Source organism: Liolophura sinensis, chromosome 2, assembly GCF_032854445.1.
Source record: "Liolophura sinensis isolate JHLJ2023 chromosome 2, CUHK_Ljap_v2, whole genome shotgun sequence".
NCBI lineage: Eukaryota > Metazoa > Mollusca > Polyplacophora > Chitonida > Chitonidae > Liolophura > Liolophura sinensis.
The window spans coordinates 2,814,175-2,829,659 of record NC_088296.1 but is presented as its reverse complement, the minus strand read 5'-3'; the positions used below and the strand labels follow the sequence as shown (position 1 = coordinate 2,829,659).

The 15,485-nt window shown below is 38.2% G+C and overlaps 1 protein-coding gene across 1 annotated transcript in view; it reads left to right on the top strand.

Moving 5' to 3' along the window:
• LOC135463000 (inter-alpha-trypsin inhibitor heavy chain H5-like) overlaps nucleotides 1-15,485 on the top strand; it is a 76,345-nt gene that overhangs the window by 35,823 nt on the left and 25,037 nt on the right. The window contains exons 9-12 of the mRNA XM_064740322.1: nucleotides 7,697-7,863; nucleotides 8,644-8,757; nucleotides 13,905-14,152; nucleotides 14,582-14,748. Coding sequence (XP_064596392.1) covers nucleotides 7,697-7,863; nucleotides 8,644-8,757; nucleotides 13,905-14,152; nucleotides 14,582-14,748 — 696 coding nt within the window. The remainder of the gene's footprint in view (nucleotides 1-7,696; nucleotides 7,864-8,643; nucleotides 8,758-13,904; nucleotides 14,153-14,581; nucleotides 14,749-15,485) is intronic.

Sequence of the window (15,485 nt, the reverse complement as noted above, 5' to 3'; positions counted from 1 at the left end):
CATTAATAGGAGTTTGTTGTGTAAGTATAGATTCAAGTTCATTGATAGGAGTTTGCTGTGTAAGTATAGACTCGAGTTCATTTGTAGGAGTTTGCTGTGTAAGTGTAGACTCGAGTTCATTTGTAGGAGTTTGCAGTGTAAGTATAGATTCAAGTTCTTTCATATGAGTTTGCTGTGTAAGTATAGACTCGAGTTCATTTGTAGGAGTTTGCAGTGTAAGTATAGATTCAAGTTCATTTATAGGGGTTTGTTGTGTAAGTATAGATTCAAGTTCATTGATAGGAGTTTGCTGTGTAAGTATAGATAAAAGATCATTTGTAGGAGTTATAGATAAGTATAGATTCGAGTTCATTGATAGGAGTTTGCTGTGTAAGTATAGATTCAAGTTCATTGATAGGAGTTTGCTGTGTAAGTATAGACTCAAGTTCATTGATAGGAGTTTGCTGTGTAAGTATAGATTCAAGTTCATTGATAGGAGTTTGTTGCGTAAGTATAGACTCAAGTTGATTGATAGGAGTTTGTCGTGTAAGTATAGATACGAGTTCGTGTCTTGGTCTTTGTATTATACCCATTCAGTTTACATCAAGTAATTAACATTATTCGTTAATTACAAGCATGACCCTATTACTTAGATATGGTGACATACGCTCGAATCCAACTCTATCAACATAATTTAAAAATTTACCATTTTAATGCTCGTAGTGTACTTGCTCAAAACAATGACAACCTCTCCTAATATTCTAAACTGGATGAGGTTTACACCTTGTTATGTAATCAATGTAATTATGATATTATCTGTGTATCCGAAACCTGGCTTAGTTAACCTAACCGTTAAACCGTTAACATAAATGACTACTTTATGGAAAGTAGATTTCTATCAGTGCTACGGCTAGATCTGACCTAGACCTAAATGAAAATGAAGTGTTGTTGATATCAGTAAAACAGTCGTTGATTTCTTCCTTTGTTAACTTAGATAACAGTCTTGCATCGGCTATGTCAGAAAATCCAGACGCTCCATTGATTATGGGTGATTTTAACGAGAGATTTGTGGACTGGTCTAACTATCACGATAAGAGTGAGTTAAAAATGAAATTGTTTGATATTATTACAGGCAAAATTTATTTTAATGAATAAATGAACCGACAATATATATTGATGGAATTTCATATATTTTAGACTTAATAATTACAGACAGTATCGGGTAGAGGCCTACGTGACTAACATGGACTAGCCTCACCAATGGCTGATCTTGACTATTGTTCGGTGTATTGGTTCCCAACTATTCCAGTAAATGGCAAACCAAAAGCGTACACAAGAGACGGATGGGATCTTAATTGTGCAAAATTTAATACTACTTCAATATATACACCTTTGAACAGCTTGGGAAGCCGCATGTGACGATACTGATGATAAACTCTATGTCTGGGGCAATCTGTTTCTATCATGTTGTTCTGAATCAGTACCAAATAAACAAGTCACTACACGTCTAATGGATAAACCATGCATAACAAACAATTTTCGGTATAAATTAAGAATTAGAAATAGAAGTTTAAAGAACTGTAAGAGAACTATGTCGGCAGAGGATATATTTCGATTTTATTTATCAACGAGGGAAGCCAATATCGCAAAGAGAAATGCGATATTAAGATATAGCGAAAAAATTTAAAAAAAGAAGGTTTTCGAGTTCAAATTTAGATGCCAAGGCATATTAGTCTGTATTGAAATCTCTCCTAAGGTCTAAATGTAACGAATGATATTAACAAAGCTAATGAATTCGGTAAATTCTTCACAAGTTATTCAACGTTTCCATCAGGTACCAGTCTTAACCGCTGATTTATCTTGCCGATGTACGACTTAACCATTTACAAACGTGTGAAAAGGAAGTTAATGCTTTCCTCTACAAATATCAGAAAAACCTCTGGCACTGATGGAATTAAAAATTTAATGCTCAAAACTTCAGCTGAAACTATAGTATCTTATCTATCTAAACCCTGTAATCTTTCACGGGATAGTCACGGGATCTCAAATTCCGACAATTGACAATAGAGATTGGTGATATCTTATGTGGCAACTGTAGTATAGCACTGTCTTTAAAACTCGGAAACATCCAACGTTGTGCAGCTTTGCTGTGTACAGGTGGACTTCGTTGAACATCCATGAAGGCTTTTCTTACTGAGCTTAACCGGACGCCACTATATTTTCGGCGTAGGCAATTGTAAATGAACTCTCCCCGCCTGATCTACATTTTCTATTACCATTAAGGCCAATTACAGAAATCAATGCATGCAGAAAATTTACGCTGATTTAGATGCCGGCTCAATTTATATAAATCCTCATTGTTTCCGTGAACTACTCATGATTAAACCATTAACTTGAACCATTTATAACTCTACCATGTTCTACTTCACATGACTTACTATCCTTATATCCTTATAATTTAACCTTGATGAAAATACTACTGACTCTTTTTGTAATAATCTGCAGGAAAACACTGATCATTATTTCTTCCATTGACCTCAATTTGCCCCACAATGGAAGCACATGCGCAATACTCTATCCCAAATTATTTCCCCCGGTGTAAATTATTCCGTTTTCGTACCCGATTGTTCAAAATATATGTGTAAAATACTTTAGTTTGGCTCTAAAAATTTAAATTTCATGGATAATAATCTTGTTTTCAAATGTGTCCACACATTTGTTAGTGATGCAAGTAGATTGTCCGACCATGGTAATGGTAATTGTAATTGTGATCGTGATAATAATGAAATTGCTGTCATGGCCCACTAAATGTATCTTACTTCATCACTATATCCCTGTAAAGGCAGTTGCTAACTTACTGACAGTAGTTATCTGATTATCTGTGTATTATTATTGTATATATCTGTGTTTTGGGCGTGTAGTAGATCGACTATTTGACGTTTTATTGTCGCGATAAAACGGAAATATTGTTGAAAGCGACGTTAAAACTTTCACTCACTCACTCACTCGTGTTTTGGGCGTACAGTTGTCTCATCCTTAAGATATCAGTACATATATAATCAACCTTGAACGTTTTTAACTATGTTTGTACGTCTATGTATATACCTATATACACACAATTTGTTGGTTAATATGTTGAAGAGAGCCTCTTAGTGGTCGTGCGGCTGTAAGAAATCCTCTTGAAAGAAGTAAAGGATTAATTTTAAGAAAAATTAAAGAATATAAAGTCTACCTCATGCCCGTGTACGGATTTGAACTCTCGTTCTTGCAGGGAGGCTTTTGCCGAGTAAACACCTGAAATTGTACAGTGCAGAAAGTATAGAACACGTCTAGTAAATCGCTAAATTAATATATTTGAAGTTAAACATAGCTCGGGATTTCTATATAAATATTCCTATTATATATATTAGGGTACATTTTAGGCCTATATAAGAAAATACAATTTTTTAAATATTTTTTTTATTGTTTCACGCTGAACGAGTTTAAGGTTTAATGGGGCGTAAAATTGTTTTAAGGGCAACAACATAAATCCTCATAACCCTATGTCAGAATTTGTGAAAATTACGAATTAAAAGAAGTCCCTAGAGGCAATGCACCTGAGATTCTTTAACATTTTTAAATAAAGCAGGAAATCATGCAAACAATAGTGATATCTTGATTGGTCTGTATGGGATTACAAGGAAGTCTGACGTCAATATGTTGTGGTTGATAACTGATGCTTTTAGCAGGGGTAGAATGTCCTTGAGACACATAGGATTTCAGGAGTACACACCAGCCAGTCATGAGTATGCTGGCACATGTGTTGTTGTTGTTGGCCGTGTGCCAGGTGGGTGCACAGGTAAGTGTGTAGCTTATTTAAATTCAACCAAACTTTCCCCCACCCATACACCACGTTCTCAGACCACCGCTGTGTAAGTGAACGTTTCTTGAGTAGATATCATGTTAAGCACAAAATAAAATTTAGCCAGCATTATGTAAATGACACAAACATATAGTAAATAAACCTATACAATAAAACTTGGCAGAATGCGTCTGAGTATATTCATAATTAGGTCTTTCGCGCCCGAGGACGTTTGACACCCGTGTTAGTGTTCATCTTAGCGTTAAAACTAGAGGCTGCTAAAAGCCCTTTCAAAAGTTTTACTTTTACGTCGTAGATACAGTATTGATGGAACCATAGTTCTTTCATATTGGATGTTTTTGTTACTTCACTACTTTCCGTGATCATTTTTTGTTATAAATTATCGAGCAGTCAGCCTAGTTGCACATTTTGGATATATAGTATACATATCTTACATCAAAGACCTAAACCAGATATATTTTATCTATGATTTACTGGATAAACTGAGTAAACGTACTCCTCGTTCATTTCACTGAGTTTACCTTTAAGTCACTTATTAGGAGAATTGTCTTCTTGATAAACTTTTACCGACTACTCGTCTTGGGGGCCTTGTTGAGCTAACGGTTGGCGTTCTAACGCAGCGCAATGACCCAGCAGCCTCTTATAAATGCGGTCACTGTGAGCTCAAGTCCAGCTCAGGCTAGCTTCCTCTCCTGCATTACGTGCGAAGGTCTGTCAGCAGTCTGCGATGGTCAATACAATTACAGCACTGTGATTAATTCAGTGAAAAAATTTTAAAATCAAGCATTTTCATAGGCAGTTTTCAATGAACTTGATTGGCCGAGAACGTCCATTTGGATTGACCTCTGGTATAAGAATATAGGTTTTGACGTCTAGAGATCTGCTGAGTAACGTCCATTTGGATTGACCTCTGGTATAAGAATATAGGTTTTGACGTCTAGAGATCTGCTGAGTCTGATTTCGTTTCTATGTTTTCCTGTTCTCGTTAAATCCTACATTTGTATAGCACTCGTAGATGATTGAGGGGGGGGGGGGGCGATTTGATAATCGCAGGATTCTTTTCCTAAACAACACGAGCTCGTTAAGGTGTATACCTAGTAAATAAAGTTGGCACATGTAACGTACAAGCAGTCATCAGTTTTCCTTCATGCAAGGATTATAGTCAGTGTTTAAGGCACAATCTCTAATTCAGATTCCAAACTTGTAGACCGTGGATAATTTGCAGGTCCAATACAAATGTAGATGTCTCAGTAGCGCCAGTACCCCTCTATAAATGTATGAAAGACTAGAATACCCATAATGTAGTTGCTCTCTGTGCTGTAAAACTTACAGCACAGAGAGCAAAATAAGAACAGAGACGACAGTATAACGTTTGCCAAATGGTCACACGTAACCGGTGAAATACGTTTACAGCACAGGGAGCAAAACCCAAACAGCGACGACAGTGTGATAGCTGGCAAATTGTTACACGTAACCGGCGAAATACGGCTACTGCACAGAGAGCAAAACCAGAACAGCGACGACAGTGTGATAGCCGGCAAATGGTCACACGTTACCGGTGAAATATGGCTACAGCACAGAGAGCAAAACCAGAACAGCGACGACAGTGTGATAACCGGCAAATTGTTACACGTAACCGGCGAAATACGGCTACAGCACAGAGAGCAAAACTAGACCAGCGACGACAGTGTGATAGCCTGCAAATGGTCACACGTAACCGGTGAAATACGGCTACAGCACAGAGAGCAAAACCAGAACAGCGACAGTGCGAAAGTTGGCAAATGTCACACGTAACCGGTGAAATATGGCCTTTTGTCAGTTAACCTCAGTAGAGAAAGAATGATGCCCACAAAGCCTCTAATGGGCTCACAATAATTTATTATAACATATTATTACAAAACGGTTTTGTATTATTTGGAGCTTTTATTGTTTTGCTGTCATAGTAACCTTCACTGTAAGATAACAAGTTTATTGTACAGAACACGTTTGGGTTCGTGTGTAACAGTGGTGTGAAAAGGTCACAGAATATTGAGAAGCTAGACTGTCCATAACGTCATCGAAGTCGGTAAACCTGAGATCAAACCCGTTTCGAGACATACCACAGACATTAAAAGAACTCAGCACTTGTGCTACGGAGCTACGAGTAATTCAGACGCTGTCTTTCAAATAAGAACTATTACTTATTCCCCTGAGCCTACCTCATTGTTCGCACAGCACGGGGTATGGGTGCTTGCGCAGCTTAAAGATCACTTGCTACCAATTTGGGGAGCATCTTCGTACATCACACGTGAAATAGTCTGTCAGTAACTTGCCAAAGCTATGTGGTTTATCACAGGAGCTATAACCTCACATATATTTTACCTCTAATAAATAATTCCAGCCTCGAGCATATTTGTCAAGACGAGTTTACTGAAAGCTTATGATAAATCTTCTTTTTCTAATATACCCCCATTTAAACATATTCTTGGAAAAATTACAAAAACTAATATTATGGCTAAGCTACATTTCTAAAACCATATTCTCTCACCAGGTGTATTTTCTAACTAAACTTCATTCTCTAGTCAAACTGCATTTTCTGAACAAATCACGTTCTCTGACTAAACTGTTTTCTCGGAATCAGCATATTTCTACCCACACTACATTCTCGTGTGAAACTGTTTTTCGGAATAAACAATATGTTTTGAAGAAAACAGCATTCTTAGACACTACATATTCTCCGACCAGATTGTATTTTCTGCACAAAAAATGAAGACGATCTGTTGTTTAAGTGAATGTATTCTCCTGTTATAACACAATGTTCTGTCACATTCAACATAATATCCTGTTAGCCTGACTGAATCTTTATGTTCAATCAATAGAATATGTGTGTTATATTTTACCAGAGCAATCTGAACAAAGAGAATAAATTTTAGCATCGCTTAGACAAAAGATTTTGTGTCAAAATTAACAGATTAATTTTTTGAGTGCATATCTTTTCTAGTTCTCTGGCGAGACTGTATTTTCGGAATAAACTACATTATTTTAATCTAATTTCTCTGAACAAACTGTATTCTCAGAAGGAACAGTATTTGAAATGCATTTGATAAATCGACTTTTACTAAGTTTTCTTTTTGCTTGGCATCTTAAAGTGAACAGCGTGCTAACACTGAAACATATGCCAGCTTATTATTTACTCGTTTTTATTATACTTGTACTTTTTATCAATACATTTATTTTAGACGGGTGATTATAGTTTACTATTTGAATGGTTCTTAGCGCCAAAAGTATGAATTTTTCAATTGTACGACAACAGGGAGAAAGAAGCACAAAGACAAACTTCCTGACTCAAAGCCTCAGGTGACCTTCCCAGAACAGGATTCGATCCTGCGACCTTATTTATCAGGGCTAGACCCGTTGCCACGAAAACAACGCTTCAACAATGTTTAGCGTTCAAGGAGTTATTATCATTAGTTATCAGGAACGTTAACAGCAGTCATTGGTAAAACACACTTGTGAGCAGATCGTGCAGATTCAAAGGCGGCCTTGCTCTGGGAATTGTAGGCTTCCCCGCTCGCAATGTTCCTAGAGTTCGCTGATGGGGGTTCTCTGCTGTCCACTGTTTGCTGCTTCGTCACAATAATCGTCCGAACACGCTCGTGTTGCCTTTTGCACAGCCCTACGTGCGTTGATGAGCATTTATCTCCTACGAATATATTGTGCATATTCGTTTGTCACAAGTGGCAAAGTTTGTCAGTGTCTATGCAAGGGTTCGGTGGTTTTGTCCTGGCAATTATGTATCCTTTACACATAACAATGATATTTTATGATAATAAGTATCAAATTATATTTTAGATATTTCTTCTTTTCTTTCTTCAGTCCAATAGCGATATTACGATTGACAGTCTTCACATCCGGTCTGACATCAGGCATCGGTTTTCAGAGACGCGCGTGACCAGCCGGATATCAAACACAGCGGACATTGCGCAGGACGCCACCTTTGACGTCCGGTTGCCGGATGATGCCTTCATTTCTGGGCACTCCATGTAAGTTGGCCTTTCAAAAGTAGAGCAAAACTTTCTGTGCACGGTGCTGAGAAGTCCAAATCTTTATTACTCATCAATATGACAAGGAACTATGTAGGTCACAGGTGTGAAAGTTTGTCACTGATTTACCACAAGCCAAGCGTTTAGTCCGTGTACACCGGTTTCCATTAGTCATAAACCGAATGTATACCTTCTCTTTTTCTTCCACCTACAATTTGCGCGAGTCTGTACTTTAAATGTTGAAAAGTTGGTCAGTAGGTCTCAGTCAAAGGTTGGTGGTTTACATCGGACTCCCCGCTCCGTCCTGCCATAAAGCTAACTACCTGTGTAAAGGTGTCAAACTCTTTACTGTGGCATTAAACAACTATCGAATAAATGAGTGGTCCGGGTGTAAAATTTGAGCAAAGCAGTTGACACACACTTTAAAAAGAAAAAAAAAACAGTATATTAAACTTAACAGAAAGCCTGTTGGTAAAATGGATTACAAACCAAGGTTACCAACTAAGATTTTGCAGTAGATTGTTCTGTTAAATATTATCCACATAAATTGTATTAATTCAACTTAACGATTCCATTGGACTAAATTAATATTATGTTGGACTATGTTCTAAAAACTGAACACATTCTAGTATCACTCAGACAAAAGGCTTTCTGTTAAAATTAACGGATTAATTTTTTGCAGCGCATGCGTACAGTGTTGTTTGTGGTTTGCCAACTTGCCTGCTGAAAGAAAATGATCATCAGTGACTTGCGCAGTACAGGTTTTTGTGTCTGTTTCAGGCTCATAGGGGGCGTTGTATATCCGGGTACTGTCAAGGAAAAATCAAGAGCCAATAAGCAGTTCAACGATGCGGTGAGACGGGGAGAGTCGGCGGGCAAGGTGGCCGCTACAAGGTAAATGTTTGACATTTATTTGTGAAACACACTATATACGACTTCATTTGCCTGCATCAGACCCTGACTCTGTGTTTACATTTGAACAAAGATAACTGAAGCAGAAATCATATATCCTACAGAATAAATTAGTATATGTTAATAATAAACATGGCGGTTTATATAGATCAGATTTAATGAATAGTCTTTAAAATAGTACACACGTCTCAGGCGTTGAAAGTAGACAATAGGTGGGTTCCCAACATCATTGATTCGTAGTCATGTGCACTTTACAGAACTCCTGGTTGTTCAAAACTGTCTTGAGATTTTATACCTGATCTAACTTAAACCCAATTTCCTGTTTTTGTACTCTTCCTCTCCGGCCGTACCTGGGAAGGTCTGCCAGCAATCTGCGCATGGTCGTGGGTTTTCGCCGAGCTGTGCCCGTTTTCTTCCCACCATAATGCTAGCCGGCGTCGTATAAGCGATGTATTCCCGAGTAGGCGTAAAACACCAATGAAATAAAAAAAATTTCTTTTGTACTTTGCCCCAAAACAGTATTGTAAATGCTATATATTAAGTTTTGTGATGTTACACTTCGGCTATGGACAGCTGAAATGGCTACTCAGTTTTGAACATATAATATCACTTAAAGCCAGTATTAACTGATAGACTCTCGAACAACCAAGATCCGCAGCATGAGATGTTCATGTGCTAAAGATGAACTTAAGACAAGATCTTTTCGTGTTTCAACCCGAAAAAGAAAACCACTTCTTTGGAAGCAGTGGTTACAGAAAGATTTATTCAAAGATGTGTTCAAAGATAATAAGAATTATGTAGAAACATAATCATTTTGACTATAATATATTTTGACTATGGGACAACGGCTTGAATGAGAGTGCTATCATCATATAAGGGGTGTGCTTATATAGTCTGAAAGAAAGCTTTTTAGTAGTAATTTCCGGAGAATTTATCTATATTTATTTCATATCTACGAAGTCGTAAAGATGACAAAGTGAAAAGAAGTTTTGGAAGAGAAAAAAAATGAGATGAAGAAAAAAAAAATTGAAAAGAAAAAAATCACATGGTGAAAAACTTTCTTTTTTCTGACCCACCTAGTCTAAAAGCGCCTAAAACAACTCCGTCGATAGTGCCGTACTCTTTGATTCTTTTAATATGCCACTGGTTTTGTATAGACCATGTTATGTTCGTCAAGCAAAGATGCACACGTACATGTAGTTCACAAGCACTACGGCTTGGCAGTTGGGAAAGACAGGTTGGAATTGACCTCTGTAGGCGACCAGGCCCATTGTTATCATTGTGATAATGTGCCAACATCGAGCCGTGATGATCCATTTATCATATATCTCTTTATTCAACGAAATAAACGAGAGCGAATTAATACTATCACTAAGAGCTATTCACTCATGGCGCCGCTGTTCCTCTTTACTCGTCGATCAAACCGGCAAGCAAACACAGTTCGTAATGTAACTTTAATCATGCAATGGAAAGTGAATGCAGATATAAAAACAGATTGAGGCATATTCGAGAATAATCCCAAATTTTCCGTTTACTGACGCCTGACTAATAACCAGACATTTAAACAAGACCACCATGTTTTCATTCGATATCATTACGCCACAGGGGATCCCCCCGGCTCCCATGATACAATGGTGACGTCACCACGGAGGTAGGTCTATTTAGGCCAATCATGGCGTACTGCCAGTGGCGTGTTGGTTGATGTACAAGTATTTATTTTTCCTAATTATTTATCTCATGGGTGTTACACCGCACCAAAGGGTTTTTTCTTTATATGACGATAATCAGGTTTATGGGTAGAGGAAACTGAAATGTTGGAGCATAAAAGAATACACGAGATGTGTCAATAGAATAGCATAATGAACAGTTCAAAGTGTGGAAGTGTTCAAACTATCAAGTGACTAAAGAATGGATTTTTTAAGTTTTTAAGTACTCAATCAGACTAGAATAAATCTACAACATACAGACTGTTCGAAAAAAGATTTCAAATACGTAGCTTTTTAGGCGAAGAGCAGATGGCGAAATTGAGCATGTAATTGTTGAATGTAGCGCACTGGAAGACATCGGCTGTAGTGCTGCTCGTGTGGGAGGTGATAGTTTGACTGGACGCACTGTAACTTGAATTGCGTAACCGTAATTGCGATCAACCGGCCAGTCATGCCAGTCCAGGCGTTCGATAATCAACTTTGAAATATCAAATTGTTCCATGGTGGAATACTCATCTTTTTCTTAGGTTACTCGCAGAAAGAGTTTCTCCATGGCGGGTCAGAGACACGGCGCTATGAATCCTTTTATATACCCGTTATGTCTCCGCCTCATTCATTCTGTCCTTAAGTTTCAACAACACTTAATATGGATTCCTCTCATCCTATTTTTAGAGGTGGAGGTGAAAAGGGGAAAAATGAGGCTGTATTTAAACGTGATATCGGATCGGACAACTGGCCTGCTTTCTTAATATTATCAACACAACATGCTAAAAATCCTGCCAGTAAAATTAAAGCTTTTACCTGAGGCAATCCAAGGGTGTGCTGGCAACATCAAGCAATTTAAAAAAGCTTCGCTCAGGTGACGTGCTAATAGAATGTCACCGAAACAGCAGGCCACCACCTACTTTTCCTTAAAAACACATTGGATATCCCTGTTTTCACTTCGCCGTCGTATAAGTGAAATATTCTTGAGAACGGCGTAAAACACCAATCAAAAAAAAAAAAGAACTCCGATCTTTATTATCATGCACCAGTCTTACAAAGCTATTGTGCAGCTACAAAGAACAATTACCACGGTTACGTAATGAAATATTCTTGAGTATGGAGTAAAAAACCCATGAAATAAACAAATAAATAAATAAATATCTGATCTTTAGTTTAAGGTACGGGTGGGATCCACTCTTTCTGACTTATATAAGCACGAAATAAATTTAGGTATGCCCCAGGGCAGTGTTTTATCACCAACTCTGTATAGCATAAAAATAAATAACTTAGCAAAAACCGTAACATAGGACACAGAGAGTTCTTTATATGTTGATGATTTACCCATATGCTGTCGAGCTAAAAATATGAATAATATCGAACGTCAGTTGCAGCTTTGTCTTTATCAAATCGAGAAATGGGCAACTGAGGACGGCTATTAGCTTTGCCTGTTGACAATACAGAATGATAACTTTAAAAATCAGTTAATATTTCAAATTTTAGACTTACACATAAAATTAATTGAAAGAGGTAAAGTTATTATATCGGGCATTCTCGTCTAACTCACAATTTTCGTTTTTATGGGAGCAGTGCTCTCGGATGTGTTGGCTGTGATGCTCAATACGGCATGAGGCATGGTTTAGTTGACTGTGTAGACTTTGCCCTTGTTCAGCAAATATTCTACACAGTTGGCACTATATTTGATTCGTTTGACAGCATTGCTGGTGATTCTGTCATAAAATGTTTATAGGCCTATATCTTTTTATTGGGGATACAGATACAAATTATGCATACAAGATTATCAAAATTACACATTATAAAACGTTTTTTTTGGTTTTCGAGTTTTAAATAAGTTTAGTTCTTTTCAACAGGTTTTAAAGATGTTTGTGTCTCGTGTTTTGTTTTTGATGTTCATTGTATCGAAAGCCATTTACCGCCTCCTGTTTTGAACATAATCTTACTACTATATGGCCGAAATATTGTCAGTGTGGCGTTAAATCATTATAATCATTCACTTATTCGTTCATCAGAAGACATGAATCCGACATCGAAATTTGGATAGTCCTATATAATGTCTACATCCAGGAAAAGATTTGTTAGTTTCTTGCTCTCCGCCATCATATACAGTAGCCCTTGGTAGGCCCTTAAAGCTCCTAGCGAAACCCGATAGGTATAATTACGACCAATTTTTAATCGACAGGAACAACACAAACAAATCCCATCTCAAACTGGAACAAACTCAAGCTAATTGGAATAAAAGTGTACAATTACTACAGCTCTAAATGACAGCGTGGGTCGTCGTGAAATTCAGCTTGAATGATTTTTTTTTTTTTTGATTGATGTTTTACGCCGTACTCAAGAATATTTCACTTATACGACGGCGGCCAGCATTATGGTGGGTGGAAACCGGGCACAGCCCGGGGGAAACCCACGACCATCCGCAGGTTGCTGGCAGACCTTCCCACTTACGGCCGGAGAGGAGGCCAGCATGAGTTGGACTTGAACTCACAGCGACCGCATTTGTGAGAGGCCATTGCGCTGCGCTAGCGCGCTTACCGACTGAGCCACGGAGGCCCCCAGCTTGAATGAGAAAATTCGCAAAATTGGCGGTGAAAAATGTCAGATCGGTAAGCCAACGTGCCGTGAATCGTGATTGAAAGAGCTTTCCGTGATGTTAAATTCGCCAAAATATTGTTTTGCTGCCATGATCTTCTCATTCATAAATGTATAATTTTTGTAATTTATTTTATATTTATTTAATTGTTTTTATTTTTTTCGCTTGTTGAATGTCCTCGTGGCATAATCAAAATACAGTTCAGGGGTTTCCCCGCTAGAGGGCGCTATCAAATGTCAAGAAAGTTAAAAGTAGTTTCAGAAATAGCTACTGCTGACGTCATCACCTGATACAATGTTTTGTATCCCATGGCTTGTATCGGATGGCAGCTAGGTTATTCATCTGATGGCAAGACCCTAATCAAAGTATGAAGTTATTGGCGAGAGACGCTCGCCTGTGGATGTTTGATGGCAAAGGACCGGTGATAAGGCAATTAAGTCGACTCCCCGACGTGTAAAAGTCGGGGGTTAAAAAAAGATTTTTTATTCCATGTCACATTTACGGCTCAGTAGTTTTCATCGGACTCACCTTAATGTTATAAATCATACCGAGACTGAAGTAAGTTAATGATTTGTAAATATTTTCAAGCGCAGTTAAAATAAACCCTAAATGAGGTAAACTGTCAAGAGGCCGGGATTCACAGTTAATGTGCCTGACAAATTTGTGAACTATCACAACTCGTCGCTGGATTTCACAGGTAATGTGCGCGACAATTAGTGAACTGTCACACAAGTCGTCGCTTTTCTGATTTACTCTCCATTCTTCAGTTTTCTTTCATTCTTTCTGCATCACACGATCACAAAGTCACCTTTCATTTCTTCCTCAAGCGCTCGAGAAACTAACGAGTTCGTCATTACCGTGAATGTGGCGTCTCAAAGTCACGTGACATTCAACCTGACGTACCAGGAGCTGCTCCAGCGTCGGCTGGGACTGTACGAGCACGTGATCCACATCATTCCCGGACAAGTCGTGCCGGATCTCCGGGTCCAAGTGTTCATCAACGAGACAAGGGAGATAACACAACTGAGCGTACCGGAAGTGAGGGACGACAAATTATCATCACAAGTGGTTTCTGGTACGTCATTTTTTTTGTGATTATTATTAGGCATAACCATTTATTATGATTTTCAGTTCGTTCGTAATTTGCCAATGACTGGTGGTTTACCATTACGGTGTCCTCCACTTGTGAAACAGACTGCCGTTGCATAAGTGAAAAATGTTTGACATTACGACATACAACAAGCAGATAAAAAATAAATAAAAACATCATTGTTTATCCTTAGTGCTCATCTTGTCTTACCAGTAAGAATAAACTAATTTGTACCTGTATTTAACTGTCCCTTGACGTGGCCTCGTCGTCATAAACCTATACGGTTAATAGAGCACTAAGCTTAGTTTATTTTATGTATCATTCTTGAGAATGGCGTAAAACACTAATCAAATAAATAAATTGGTAGATCAAATATTGCTTATTTAGCAAATCATGATTTATTCTCCCCCTTAGACACTAACCGCTTTGCCCGGATACAGAGCCTGTCCCCGAGCTCTGCAGAGGTCACGTTCTCCCCGACCCGAGCGCAGCAGCAGGAATACTCTGACCGTGGGGTCGCCGGTCAGTTTATCGTCAACTATGATGTGGAGCGTACACCAGATTTCGAGGGAGAAATTCTGGTAGGTTATGAGGGAGGGTCAATGATTCAGTGCTCGAACAGGAACCTGATCTGACCGACGTCAAGCTGAACGTTAAAAACGCTTGTCAAAACCATGTTAATCTACGCATTGAAACAGACATTCGTATGTCTGCCACTGTGCGTATGGCTCTTAGCCTCGGCTTGAACCATTTGTGCAGGTGTATTTCTTACGTGAAAAATTCAATTTGTCACTTAGCCAGGTACTCGTTAGTTTCTCATATGAATAATTTTATTTATTCGTCAGCCATTTACTGGTTTGTTTCTCGCTTGAATCATTTCATTTGTGTGTCCACCATTTACTAGTTTGTTTTTTTATGGAATTTATTTCATTTGTCACTCAGCCAGGTACGGGTTTGTTTCTCACGTGAATCATTTCATTTGTGTGTCCACCATTTACTAGTTTGTTTCTTATGAAATTTATTTCAATTGTCACTCATCCATTTTTATGGTTTATTTATTTCGGGCATTCTCGTCTAACTCACAATTTTATTCCTGATGGGAGCAGTGCTCTCGAGTGTGTTGGCTGTGATGCTCAATACGGCATGAAGCATGGTGTAGTTGACGGTGTAGACTTTGGCCTTGTTCGGCAAAGATTCTACACATTTGACAGATATACGAATGTCTGTTTCATTTTTACGTCAACCATTTCCTGATTTGTTTCTCGTGTGAATAATTCCATTAGTCTCTCAGCCATTTCCAGGCTTATTTGTTACTCAA